Source organism: Elaeis guineensis, chromosome 12 (assembly GCF_000442705.2).
Source record: "Elaeis guineensis isolate ETL-2024a chromosome 12, EG11, whole genome shotgun sequence".
NCBI lineage: Eukaryota > Viridiplantae > Streptophyta > Magnoliopsida > Arecales > Arecaceae > Elaeis > Elaeis guineensis.
Window position 1 is genome coordinate 26,955,102 of NC_026004.2, and position 14,446 is coordinate 26,969,547.

The window sequence follows — 14,446 nt, forward strand, 5'->3', positions numbered from 1 at the left end:
GTTTGAAACTACATCGTAACTAAGAATCTGTTTACCATTGTTTTTATTCTTATTTCTTATTTTTAAAATAAAATCATATAACTTAGATGCCATTACTTTTATTTTTTAAATATTAGTTTTATTATTTCTAGAAAAATAATTCTTAGTGTTATTATTTTTAAAATTAAAAAACTCTTGATTTTTTGCCATTACTGCTAATGAGTTCAACAGCCATTACATCGTTGCCATCACCTCCACTATAATTATTGCTACGACTACTACCATCATCCCTCCTATAACTCACCATATCTTGGCTGCTACAACCAACCACTATAATTATATTTTTAAAAATTTAAAAATAAAATAAAATAAAATTTTTATTTTTATTTCTGAAAATAACAAAACAAAAGTGATGCCAAAAAAAAAAAAATGTTTGCTTTTGGATTTGTATCTCTTTATAATAAGGAATATTATAGTCTGATGAATTTTCAAGGAGTTGAACCTGCACATTTCAACGCTAATACTGCAGATGATCTACAAAATCTGCTTAACTTGTGCGGTTCGGAAACTGATTTAAAGACGGACAACTTAATCACCTTTTTACAGGCCAATTCCAATTCACTAGCTACGCTTAGCTTAACGTTGCTGATCCCCCCTCTCTCTCTCTCTCTCTCTCTCTCTCTCTCTCTCTGTGTGTGTGTGTGTGTGTGCGCGCGCGTGTGTGTCTGTGTGTGTTTCAGTATCCAAAAAAGATACGAGAGCCAGGAAGCTCAATGAAAGTACCGTTAAAAAATTATAATTCAATGAACCATATACTTCTCTACAGCACTTCAATGATGAATGCTTCTTTTAGTTAGCAGATCCAGTCGATTGTCATTGGGTTTGGTTAGAGATTGACCAATTTGCCTTCACAGCAATCAAAAGCTTCTCCCTTTGCAGCGGGCCGTCTTCATGGTCCACAATTCGACTATTCCAACTCATGCCATCTGTAATGCTCTTGATCCTGACCAGAATATCCACATCATCTCTAAAGATCACCGTGCCTTCTGGCCTTAAGATCCTGTCCATCTCCAACAAAATATCCTCCATCTCACATCTGAATGGCAGTTTGTAGCATGTTAGGATCAATCCATACTAAAAAAATTTTAGGTCGCAACATCCTTAACTACCTGTCTTTGTAAAGGGTGAACACGGAGTCAGCATGAAGGAGATCATAGGTCCTGGGATAAGTAGACATAGCTTCACACCTACAACCAAAGGAAACATATATGATATAAAGAATCACAGGAGGAATAAACACAGCACCTCCTTCAAACTGAGAACTCACCAATCGTGATATGTTCCAATTAATCCACGCTCATAGATGACTCCAAGGGTGTCAATCTTAGCAACAGTCGGAACAATGTTCATGACCCACACTGGGTCATCAATCATGGCAGCTGCAAATCCTCCAAGCCCTGAATTCATGTCGAGTAGATTGCGATGCGTCCCTTTCTGCGTTAATTCTGTACTTGCTGCCTTGCAGTACCTGACTCTCCTCTTCCACAGCTCAGTATCCTGCAAGAACATCTGGGGTGTAACACCACTGATGCTTCCACTACTGATCCTTGGTGGCACTGCCATTAGTCTCTTGGGCCATTTCTCCAGTTCTCCTCCTGCTTTCTCTTGCATTCCTGCCACCTTAGGTAGGGGAGTGATGCAAGCTCCCATTTTTGTGTACCTTAATAGAATTCAGTCAAAACTTATTAACATTGGCTCAAGCAAAAGGTCAAGTGGATAAGTTTCGTAGCCACAAGAAGCATACCATGCAGCATCTGGTTCTTGAGCTGAGCAGAACCCTGGCATCAGGGAGGCCTTTCGGGATGCATTGCATCCGATATGGTTAGCAGGCTTCTGCCAGATCGCAATGTCTTCCTTCTCCTTCAGCTTCTTCCAGCAGAGGCTCCTTGCGATGGCTTCGATGGTGGATTGCAAAGCACTTAGATCTTTCTGTTTCATGTGCCAGCCTTTCCAGTGTTGCTTCCAATTGATTGGAGGGCCTGATAGAATCCAGTACCCCCCAGGTCGAAGGATTCGGTCGATCTCCATCAGGTAGAGCCCATCTGTATTGAAGCACAAGGATTGTAAACATTTGCAATGGTGATTATTAGAGGCCAAAGGAGATCAAAAGGTGGTGGAAGAGGGAAGTGAGATGGGTAGTACCATAGAGGTGCCATGGAATGAGGCAGCGAGAGCAATGGGCCATGTCGAAGGCCCTCGAGGGGTAAGGGAGGCGATCGGCGGCGAAGATGCCGAGCATTGCAGGGAGGCCGCGCTCGAGGGCGAGTTGGACCTGAGCCTTGTGACTGTCCCTTGGTGCAAAGGACATGGTAAGGATGTTCTGAGATAGAAGGTAAGCTCCCCAGCTAGCTACCTTTACAATATAATAAGTAATCTATAACATTCAACCGAAACATAGAAGAAGAAAGAAGAAGATTTGAAATATTGATTTTTCCTTGTGTTTCCATCCTTTTTTCCATTGGAAGCCAGAAGGAAAGAAGGAGGCTTCAATGCATGCATGTAAATTGTTTTTGACCAATTTACTCAGAAAACAAATTTTTTTTTTTGACCAACTATGCATTTGAACTGTTCATGGATGGCCCTTGCAAATTTGGTACTTGGAAAAGGGCAAAGCTGAAAATATCTAAATTCAGGATAATAATAAAGGGGAGTCAGAAAAATTATTAGGTAGAATCATTCTATCATGTAGGATATAGATAAATTCAATAAAAACTCTATATACTAATTGATTGACCATGATTAACCATCATTTAGTAGAAAACTGTTAATAACTTAAAAGTTTTTATTGACTGTATAATAAAGAGATGAATTATATTTTGAATTAAAAATAAAATGGGGCTCATCATGTTTTTAAGAAAATTGCTATATGCAAAGAGATGAAAAGGAGAGTTGTGAGGCCACTATAGGGAGAAAAAAAAGATCATGATTTTCTAATTAATTATGAGGTATATATTTATTCCTTGGAATGAATTAATAAAGTAAAAGCTTTGATCAGTTACCTTCCATAGAACTTCAAATAGCACAGCTATCAATATTCGGAATATTTTTCGGCCATGCTTCCTACCAGCCCCACAATTTAGTAAATTTAAAAATATATTTTCATAGCTTTAAAAGGATTTTTTTCATCAATTCTCTTTTGCTGTATGCCAACTATGAGAGGAATTCTAATGGTACTAGGATCGGACCTATAAACCGGCAGCCATCTTTGGTCCACAACATGGATCCGCAGCAATGGACATTTATTTGCACTTGAGTGGAGGGGTAGAAATTGTTTTTCTTGGTAATTAGAAATGGCTAGTTGTTTAGCAGGATAACTTATCAATAATGATGATATGCAACTATGGTTACAATGTTTCAGGGAATTTACCCCTCAGCTTTTGTTTGGATGTTAGTTTAATGTTTAGCCCATACAAATTAGTATCTTGTATTTACTTCTCATACAAATTGCACACTTCACATATACATAATTAGACATAGTTTAAATATAATTATGTTTGTTCTACAAACAGATATTCCAACTATTTGAATGGAAGAGGGATCAAGCATAGAAGGAAATTGAAATTTTACAAAGAAAAAGGTTCATCAAAATTGAGGACTACGAATGAATTTTCCATTGAGAGGTGTTAAGGTTAAAATGGCATTCAAGTTGAAGGGAAGTTGAGCTAACGTCTTCGTAATATATAATTTTTTTTTTCTTTCTTCCAAAAGAATTTTAGAAATTCATCAAGCTTCACAAATACTGTTGAATAATTAAGATTAGCCTTTAATTATTCTAATGATAATAATATTGATATAGGGGATAAAATTGATTGTCCAAATTTTCATCAATATAATATTAGAGTATGTAGATTTTTTTTGTTACAGAAATCTCCATGCTCTTACTGGCTAATATACGTATCATCCTATGGTCTGAATTTTACCTCTCGGATGCTACACATACAAGAAGGTATGGAGGAATACATGCCCAGGATTATGGTATTCTCAATTATGCTGATTTTCTTTCTATAATCTCAAAAATATCAGGAAACAATTTCATCTCTCCCAAAATTTTTTTTTTTTTTTGATAAAACTCCCAAAACTTCCTTGAAACACATGTTTCTATCTAAACCATCAAGGATAAAATTAGTATTTTGATTCCTAATAAACCATCCATAACTATATTTGATACAAAAAAAAAATACTGGGTTTGCCTCATGGACGTGATTATTATGTAAATGTAGCAGCATCCAAAATATAATAGTAATTCGTTTGCCAAAACGAGCATAAAATAATAACATTAAAAACAAGTAGAAGCGGTAGAGCCATTCCATTCCATTCCAAAAAAAAAAAAAGAAAAAAAAAAGAAAAGAAAAGGGGAAGAGGAAGAAATAAGAATAAGAAGAATAAGAATAAATAAACAAATAAATCAAGGAACTAAACTCACCCCGCATCCCGTGTCCAGCGCAGTCCTGATGGACCCATCATGGAGAGGAATCAGCCGTCCGATCTCCTTGATATATGAGTCCGCTCCCCGAGGAAACGTCGTCCCGCCGCCGGGGAACCGGAAGCGGTCGCCCTCCACGCGGACCCAGCTCTGGTTCCCCTTCTCCGCCACCAACTTCTTGTACGGCACGTTCGCGAACCACGCCGCGTCCCGGCTCTCCGGCCACGGCAGCGGCCGCCGGTACCCCGCCGGCGGCGGCACCAGGCATCGAAGGAGCTCGTTCTTCGCCGGGCAGTGCCGCTCCATGTGGGCGTGCCGCGCGCGCGGGAATCTCAACGATCGGCTGTGGTCGTGGCAGGGGGTGTAGTCGGTGTACATTGCGTCGCAAACAGGGAAGTGGCGGCCGCCACCGGCGGCGGAGGTGGAGATGGTGGTATTGGTGGTGGTGTTGGAGGAGACAGAGGAGGAGGAGAAAGGGGCGGCGCCGCCGCCGGAGGTGCGCTGAAAGGCGGCGAGGAGGTAGGAGGCGGAGCAGAGTAAGGCGAGGAGGAGGAAGGGGAAGAGGTCGGGAGTCTTCTTCTCTGGATTGGAGAGACGGGTGGTCGTGGTTGTGACTTTGAGCATCGTCGTCGTTGAGAAGTGCTCTACTTCTTTCTTCTTGTTTTTTTTTTTTTTGGATGCTTTGGTTGGAAGTTTGAGGCAATGGAGGAGGGGAGGTGAAGGGACGAGGGAGATTGGGATTGGCGCGGGGTTGTAAAATAAATTTTTTTCTCTGATCAGATTAAAAAATATATAAATAATAAAATAATATTTATTCAAATTTTTAAGATTACTTTATATTTTCAACTATTTATATAAATAATTTTTAATTATAAAAATATAATAATATTATATATTAATAATATAATTTAATTGTGAAGATGTGTTCTTTTCGGATGGCACAATAAAATTTATTTAAAAAATTAAGTTGACAATACTTCAATATTTTTTCATAAAATATTATATATATATATATATATATATATATATATATATATATATATATATATATATATATATATATATATATATATATATATATATATATGATATGATGAATTCATATGGTATTACTTTGTTTATAATGAAAAATAAATCATGGACTATATCATTACTCTGTAGCATAGACTCTAGTAAGTAGTACATAACATATAAGAGTAGTTAGATATATTTTGATAAATTTATTTATTAAAAATATTTGATAATTATTGGATATTGAGAAAAATAGAGAACAAATTTAGTTTTTTTTTAAAGATAAAATAAGAATATATTGTTAGGATTGTGTAATAGTAATTTCTCTTTTGTTGTTGTTGTTGTTGAAGTGGAGTCTAGACAAGGTCGATCAGTGTAGTAACAAGATGGTGCAGGTTTGGTGTTAAGAAAATTAGGTGTTAAAAACAGTCTTACATTTAGGATGATGGCGTATTCGGTTTGGACTACCATGGGATTGTTATAATAGCTTACTAAATTCTGCCCATCTATAATGATAATTATCATTTTATATATGACAAATTTAATGTAAAGTGATGTGCTCCTTAAATTTATAAACTCATGGCAAACTTTGTAAGTAAATGAATAATCCTTTGTGTTGGGGGTATTTTGGTACTAGCCCAAGAAATGGAGGAAGACTTCTGAACAGGATCTGACAAAGGCATTGATTGCCTCTTTCCCCCTCGACTTATCCCTCTCATAAGCCGCATAATAAGACAAGAAAGAAAAGGAAAGAGAAAAAGTGGCAGGGAGAGGATGCATCTTTACATCCTGCTTCGGTTCGTGGATACTTGTGCTCTCCACACACATCCGATCCTACCTTGGCCTCCGATCCTTGATCTTTGATTCTGACATCGACTTCCATTATCAGCTTCAGCCGTCAACTCCCATAAGGCCTTCTTATGGCCCATCACATCACCTCCTTTAATAAATGGGGATAATTATTAGTAAAGCTAGTCCTTCATATTCTCCCACCACTGCTTGTCAGCCCGTACCATTAACGGAAATGGTGCCCCACATGCCATAAAATGATATTGCCAGACATAATTTTCAAAGACATTAATGGGAGATAAAATATTCTTGACGATTCTTTCTTTTTCAAAGGCTCCAACCTCACATATAAAAAGTTAAACAAGGGATCACAAAAGATATGCCTTCTCTCTTCCTCAAAAATACTCGCTCTTTTTCTGTTGTTGCGAGAAATCTGACTCGAGCGTCAGAGGATCTCCACTAGAGATGGCTCTAGCAGAGACTTTTCTTGCAGGTCCGATCACCGTCGACTCATTGGGCTTTGTCATGCTCCAGCATCTTCGATCCGGGACGAATTTCATCCACGACAGATTTGCGCTGGAAGGAGAGCTTGTGCCCACTTTTGGAGAAAAATGTGCAACCTATCACTATGTTGTCGAGGAAAGCATTCTTAAGGTATTTTAATCCAAAGTATGCTCCATATTAGCCACTGAAGACAGCCTCACGACCCCCTCTGTCGGCTCCTGGCAAAAATAAGATGGTCCTTGCTGTGTAACTATTTCTATTGAAACAAATGAAAAGAAAGAAAAAAAAATAGAAGCAGCCGGTGTCATTTCTCCTGTGCGTATTCGATCTCGAATAGCACTAATATCCTATGTTGGGCCCCTCAAACATCATCAGTTCTCAGCTGTACGTTATCTACTGCACTTATGCTTCGGGATTTATCTTGGTGGCTCTTCTTTTTCCCCTCTTCTTGTCCCATCCTGTCACTAGTGATAGCAAAAAGAAAAGAGAGGAGAGAAGAAAGGAAAAAAAGAAGGGAGAAATAAAAGGTGGAAGGAGAAAAAGTCAAGATGTAACTTCGTATCCATCATCCGAAGCCCCTTTCTCTCCCTATGGCTTCTTTTCAAATATGCATTAAAAGAAAAGAGAGAGGAAAAAGGAGAAAAGATTTTTTGGAGACCAAGAAAGAAAGGAAACATAAAAATATACAAGGGATTTCTAACTAATCCCGATGTCTCCCATTTTTCTATACCCCATTATAATGGAACTTTACACCTACTTTATTATTTATTGCCATAAACACCTTTTCCTCTTTCTTATCAGGATAGGAGGGGCTTCTTGAAGAAAGTCCCATTGGTGATCTATGAGTTCGTAAATGGTGCTGAATCCAGTTGCTCAAATATTGCTTTATTCATGGCCATAAATCAAATAGATCGACCAGTGTCTTCTCTGGCACTCCCATTTGAATCCAATAAACAGGGGGCATACAACCCGTATCGGAAGGAGAACCAAGCTTCAAAAGACTTGCATAAAATTTTCTTGGTAGGAGGTTCTTAAGCCGTCACCCTTTACTTCATTTTCTTTTCTTTTGAAAAAATTGCAGGCCTATGAGTATTAAAATCAGGCTACGACTGAAGTTAGATTATGGTCGATCCGAAGTCAGATTATGGCTGAGCCGAAGCCCTCACTCTTTCAAGAGAGTGCATCCGAAGCCCCCACTCTTTAATGAAAGAGCCGGTAAAGTCTCTACTCTTTTGAAAAAGTACAGTCGAAGCCCTCACTTTCCAGTAGGAGAGCCGGTAAAGCCCTCATTCTTTCGAGGGAGTGCAGTCGAAGCCCTCATTTTCAGTGAAAGAGTTGGCAAAGCCCCCACTCTTTCGAGGGAATGCAGCCGAAGCCTCCACTTTCTAGTAGGAGAGTCAAAAAAGCCCTCACTCTTTCGAGAGAGTGCAGCCGAAGTCGGCAAAGCCCCTACTCTTTCGAGAGAGTACAGTCAAAGCCTCTATTTTTCAGTGGGAGAGCCGATAATGCCCCCATTCTTTTGAGAGAGTGCAGTCGAAGTCTCCACTCTTCTGAGAAAAGTATAGTCAAAGCCCTCACTCTTCAGTAGGAGAGCTGGTAAAGCCCCCATTCTTCCGAGAGAGTATAGCCGAAGCCTCTATTTTTCAGTGGAAGAGTCGGTAAAGCCCCCACTCTTTCGAAGGAGTGCAGCCGAAGCCCTGACTTTTCAGTGAGAGAGCTGACAAAGCCTCCACTCTTTCGAAAAAGTGTAGTCGAAACTCTCACTTTCTAATGGGAGAGTCGGTAAAGTCTCCATTCTTCAGCGGGAGAGCTGATAAAAGCTCCACTCTTCCGAGAGAGTACAGTCGAAGCCCCTACTCTTTAGTGGGAGAGTCGATAAATCTCCTACTCTTTCGAGAGAGTGCAGCCGAAGCCCTCACTTTTCAGTGAGAGAGCTGGTAAAGTCCTCACTCTTTCAAGGGAGTGTAGCCAAAGCCCTCACTTTTTAATGGGAGAGCCGATAAAGCCCCCACTCTTCTGAGAAAGTACAGTCAAAGCTCTCACTCTTCAGTAGGAGGGCCGATAAAGTCTTCACTCTTTCGAGAGAATGTAGCCAAAGCCCCCACTCTTCAGTAGGAGAGCCGATAAAGCTCCTACTCTTCTGAAAAAGTACAGTCGAAATCCTTACTCTTCAGTGGGAGAGCTGGCAAAGCCTCCACTCTTTTGAGAGCATATGAAGCCCCCATCTATTTGCTGGTAATGCAGATAAAGCACCCACGATGGTAGGAGGGCATTCGAAGCCCCCACCCATTTGGTGGGAGTGCAAAAGAAGATCCCACTCTTTAGTAGGAGAGAAGAAGATCGGGTCGGGATAGTTTAGAGTATGCTCTTAGAGGCGAGAGCCGAAATTCGTTGACCAAAGGCCCTATTCTTCAATAGGAAAGTCGAAGACTTTACTCTTCAGTAGGGAAGCAGAAAACCCCACCCTTCAGTGAAGGTGAAGAAGATCCCACTCTTCAATAGGAGGAATAGGAACCTCATGCATCTGACTTTGGATCATGATGAGGCTATCTACGGACGGACCCCTCGAGTAGTCATGCTTTCGCGTGCACAAGTGGCCCCTTGAACTGATCTAGCTTTTAACAGCTCCAAAATTTGCTGCAAGAGATACCTTAAACAAGCATATGCCGAAGTCGACCTTAGACGATTGCATCTGATCTCAGATGATTGTGTTCGATCTTGGATGATGCTGAGACCGCCCATATGTGACCTCTGCAAGTGGCCCCTATAAGGGTTTTCCATGCATACCACACTATGTTATCTTGGGATATCATTAATTCTTGGCTGCATGCTATCTACTGTGCACATGCTTGGGGATTGGCACTAGGTGATACAACCAGATAAAGATGAAAGAAGATAGGGGGAGAGAGAAGTGGGGAAAGGAAAAATGATATCGATGCCCCTGGTCTCTTGTGCACCCACACATCAAGTTCCGCTGGATTGATGGCACTGAAGCCACCCATCTCGGTGACTGGAGCATCTACACGTGCTCTTTATACGCTCCCTATGTGCCTCCGATGCGGTCGAAGCCATCCATGGCACTCCTGGAGTTTCCTCACATGCTATCAACCACGATGAGGCTAGGATCGGTGGCCCCAGCCCTCTCCCATGCTCACTCGTGCAATTGCTGGTGCCGAAGCCAGGGTCAGCTAGCCCAGGGCCTACCGGCTCTCTCGCATACTTCTGCCATCATTGAAGCTTGATTCGATGGCCTTGGAGCTCCTGCACCCCACCGCACACTGACGTGCTTCTGTTGGTGCTGAGGCCAGGATCGACGGCCCCTACACACGCCAAGCCTAGCATTGGTGACCCTAAGCCAGTCTCACGACATGTAAGATAAATTAGTTGCAGCCACAACTCAGATTGCTGGGGTAATTTCATGCTGGCCGAAAACATGAGGTGTTGGAAAAATTTTGCTTGGACTGAGAGTATGTATGAATCAAAGGCCCAAGATGTCATCAGTTTGACCGACCCACTCCAACCGACACTGAAGGGTCTCCATCTACCTTCGGTTCTACCCTCATCAGCTGTCAACCCACATCGGCCATTGTTTTGTTCCCTCATCCATCCCCCGAACGTCGACTCTGGCTTTGACCATTAGTCTCAATTTTGACCGTAGCCCCCAATTCAAACATCCACGCCGACTTTATTGCCTGCTAAAACTTGACCAACTGTTGGAGCCTATTCTCCCTTGCTTAAATTAATGCATCCAATGGCTCGCTATGATAGCCCCAAAGGAGCTTTGCGTAGACCCATCACATCATCTTGTTGGAATAAGTGGGTAGCTGCAAAAGCCATACTTTCAATCTTTTGACTGTCAACTTACATCATTAATGGGTGTAGCCCCCTACGTGCCATGAAATGACGTTATTCATCCAACTTGAGAAAGTTGGAAGGCCAAGCATGGCTCTCAAAGATATTTAGTAGGGGCAAAAAATCTCTGATGCCCGCCCTAATAGGATGGATGGAATGGCACGGTCAGAAGGCACAAGGATGGTCTCTTCCCCTAGCATTGTGGGTGGTAGGACAAAATAGAAAAAAGAAGAAGGAAGAAGAAAGAGCATACAAGATAAAAGAAAGAAAAAGAGAGAGGAGCTTTGTCCTTTCCCTCTAGTCTCACCCTGTCACAAGTGACAGCAGAAAAGAATAAAGAAGAAGAAATGAGGAGAGGGAGAAGGTGACAAAAAAAAAAGAATGAATGACAGTTTGCAAGTTTCCCTTTCGAGCACATGCTACGCCCTTGCTCTGAGGTGGCCCATAAGTGGTCGCACTCCCTGCGCACTGATGCCGAACTAGAGTCAAGCCCAAGATTGAATGAATATGGGAGGAGGCCCCTTCAGCGCCCATTTGGGCTCTTGGAGAGATGCCCTTCCAAACACCCCGCTCTTCAATGGGGGCAGAACCCGCTCTCTAGCAGGAGGAGACAGAAAATGGGTCTTGATAGAGCAAAAATGCCATCAAGTTTGTATAGAGTAAAGATGCCACCGACTCCCAACTCCGCTCTTTAGCAGAGGGGAAGATCCCCACTCTTTAGTGAGGATCTTTCACTCTCTACCTATAAGAAACTTGAGTATATTCAAATTTGAAATGCAAAGGTGAAAAATTTCAATTCAAAGTATTTTGATTAATAACAGTTTGATTATAAAAGCAGAGGCTCCACATGCCCAACGTCAGACCATGATGAGGCCGCACATGCCGCAATTTCTCTCACATGCACAAACGATCCTAGAAGTAACAAGACAACACGCGAAGGACCTCCGAATCCCTGTGGTATTTGCACGGGCCCTGAAGATCCCTGAAGCCACGGGAGGCAATCTTTTTAGGATCGAACTCCGACCTCAAATAACCTTTCAGAACTTATCTTGCATGTGCTCCGAGATTTTCCTTGGAACACTTGGGTCTCGTACATGCAATTAATTTCTCTTATCCCATCTCCCTTTACAAGTGACTTATCCCGAAGAGGAAGAAGGAAAAATAGGAGGCGCTCGGTTGACAAGAAGACAATATGGATAAGAATTGATAAATTATATATCACGACGTCATCCACATATCTCTTCTCATAATGCCGTTGCCAGATATTTACACATGAGGCCTTGTAGAGCCACCAACCGAAGAATAGAGGGATCATAGTTCCACCATTACTGACCTCTTCATAGTCAAGAGGCCATCCCACCATGCACGAAGCCCACGCACGCCCATGGCTAGTGCCAAAATTGCCTGCAAGGAGAAGAGAGAGCTAATGGTCACCCTCATCACTCTCTTTGTTTGTCTCATAATAGAGCTCCTCCCTGTGCATCCTAGTCGATGCCAAAACTTGGAGCGCCACCGATCGATCCAACTCTCGACAGTAATTGCACTTTGTCAAAAAAGCTGATCCTTAGATCTTATCAGCTGATCTGATGACCCTATCCGGCAACATCGACACCCATCGCCTAATCCATCCCAGGCGGTACCAGGGCCAGCCACCCATGAATTCACTTTCGGATGGTACTAATTCCCCTCTAGTGATATTCACACGGTCCTTTTAAGAGTCAGAACCCGTGGCTGCCTTAGTGCTTCCCGACGTCAAAGCCTGCAGTTGATGTAGCTCTTCCTAATACTAGAACTTGTAGCTGATCCCATCTCCTATCGGTGCCGACACTCTCATGACCAGTTTAGTTTCGAGCAGCCCCGATCCTCCCTCAGGCAATGCCGATGCCCGTTAAGCGATTCGATTCTAGATGGGGTCTAAGCCATTTGCTGATACCATCGGTCTCTTCTAGCTCCTCAAAGCTAAGCTTCACTGGTCAGTGTAGCCGATCCCTGCTGGATCCAGTTGGTCGAAGCTCCCTAGCCTAAGCTTTCCTGCCTATAGCTCATCTTGCGTGCCTGGCCTTTGTTGCCGTCGAGAGGCATACACAGGTGGCACTACATCCCCTGGATTGTGGTGCTTCGATCACATATGCAGGCCCGATCGATGCAAAACCAGCATTTAACGGCCTTGTGCCCCTCTTGCACATTTATTCAACACCAAAACATCCCACGATCGGGGATCGACTGCAACAGGGCAAACTCCACGTCTAGCAGGTCGATCCTAGGCCATATCGAGCTCCGATTCATCCTTGGATGGTGCCGGAGATCTCCAGCTGGCCGATTTTTGGTCGCAAGAGACCATGCTACCCATCCTACGCCCTAGCAACATCGGATCCTACCAGCGGATCCCATCATAGGCAGTGCCGAGACCATGCACACGGGTTGCCGGTGTCCCCGCACGTGCATCCCAGCCGCACTAGAGTCACCAACAGGCGGGCTACACCGAACCTTCACGGCAACTATCCTTTCCAGATTCAGGCTCCTAAAACCACCCTCTAGCACGCTGCTTCGGGTGACGCCAAGATCATTCGTGATGGCCCTGAAACAGGAGCTAGTTGAAGCAAGCCAGACTTTCTTGCGGGTGAAAGATCACCGGGTGCCGTCATCACCAAAATAAGGGTAGTCCCGAGGCCAATTACAGAGAGGTTGAAGTCCTCTTCGGCTTTGAGCTACCTGAGTTCTGACGGCATTGTTCGTCATTTCTCCCTCTCCTTTGCTAGATCTACGGAGAGAAATCATTCATTGCCATGACTCTCCCTGTAGAGCAGATCTCCTCTGGGTGCGAATAAAGAATTCTTCATGGGCTGACTTCGACCGCCTGAAGATCGAACTTATTGGAGTCGAAATTTCTAGTGCGCATGCTCATCCAACAGCACCGATCCCTTTCGAGCCCAAACCTCCAAGCTCCCCTCATAAGCAGCCTCAATCCCTTTTGCATGCACGCCCTCTCCAGCATCGAACTATCTTGCACGCCCGAACTCAGATGACACCGAAGTCATTTGGGCCGCAATTGGGACATCGCCGCTCTCTTGGCCCTTGTATCTAGCTTTAAGCATCCGAAATTGGGACGTATTCATCACGCATAGGATCTATCATCTCAAGCAAATGGGTGGGAACCCACTTTGACAACATCAGAATTTAAGCAACCCATAGATATGCTATCAATAAATGCTAAAGCAAGCAATGCCTCATGAAGGGGGACCCACGTCATCTGGGCCTACAATTCACTGACCATAACTAGAGATGCCGTCCACCATAGACATGATTCAAGGCATCCATGCATCAATCAAATCAAGTCATTAATGTAGAGTAACTAGCCATACGATGGGCATATCATGTCGATCAAAAAATTGAGATCTGATTTGTGTCTCTAGAAGTAAAACATTGGTTCATACTCTCTAGGCCTGATCTTGGCTCAAACCAAGGAGTAGGGGGCATATATTGGAGGATGACACCTCAGTTATACCGAAGACATGAAATAGAAGAGGATTCATGACAGATGGCATACAAGAATATTATTATAGTATCCGAAGAAAAATAATGAGCATAATCCTGATGGAAGATACACCACCCCAGAACAATGGGACATTTATTCAGGAAGTCATCTAATGTAGCGTAATTGAAGGCTTAACATCAGATCTTACCAATCCTTATCTATTAAACATCCTCATGACTTGTGGGGCCGATCTCAACTTCGGCCAACTATCTTGGTTTTGACAATTGATCCTTGCCTCAGTCATGCCCCTAGCTTGGATACAACATCCAGACATCGAATACTGATCCAAGGTA

The 14,446-nt window shown here is 42.7% G+C and overlaps 1 protein-coding gene across 1 annotated transcript; it reads right to left on the reverse strand.

Annotated features, from left to right (window-relative positions):
• Positions 1 to 828: 828 nt before the first annotated feature.
• On the reverse strand, positions 829 to 5,111 carry LOC105054679 (probable methyltransferase PMT15). The gene is given in 6 exon segments (XM_010936252.4): positions 829 to 1,075; positions 1,149 to 1,226; positions 1,307 to 1,699; positions 1,784 to 2,081; positions 2,182 to 2,392; positions 4,463 to 5,111. Coding segments are annotated over 6 exon segments (1,851 nt in total). The 5' UTR covers positions 5,087 to 5,111.
• Positions 5,112 to 14,446: the final 9,335 nt, after the last annotated feature.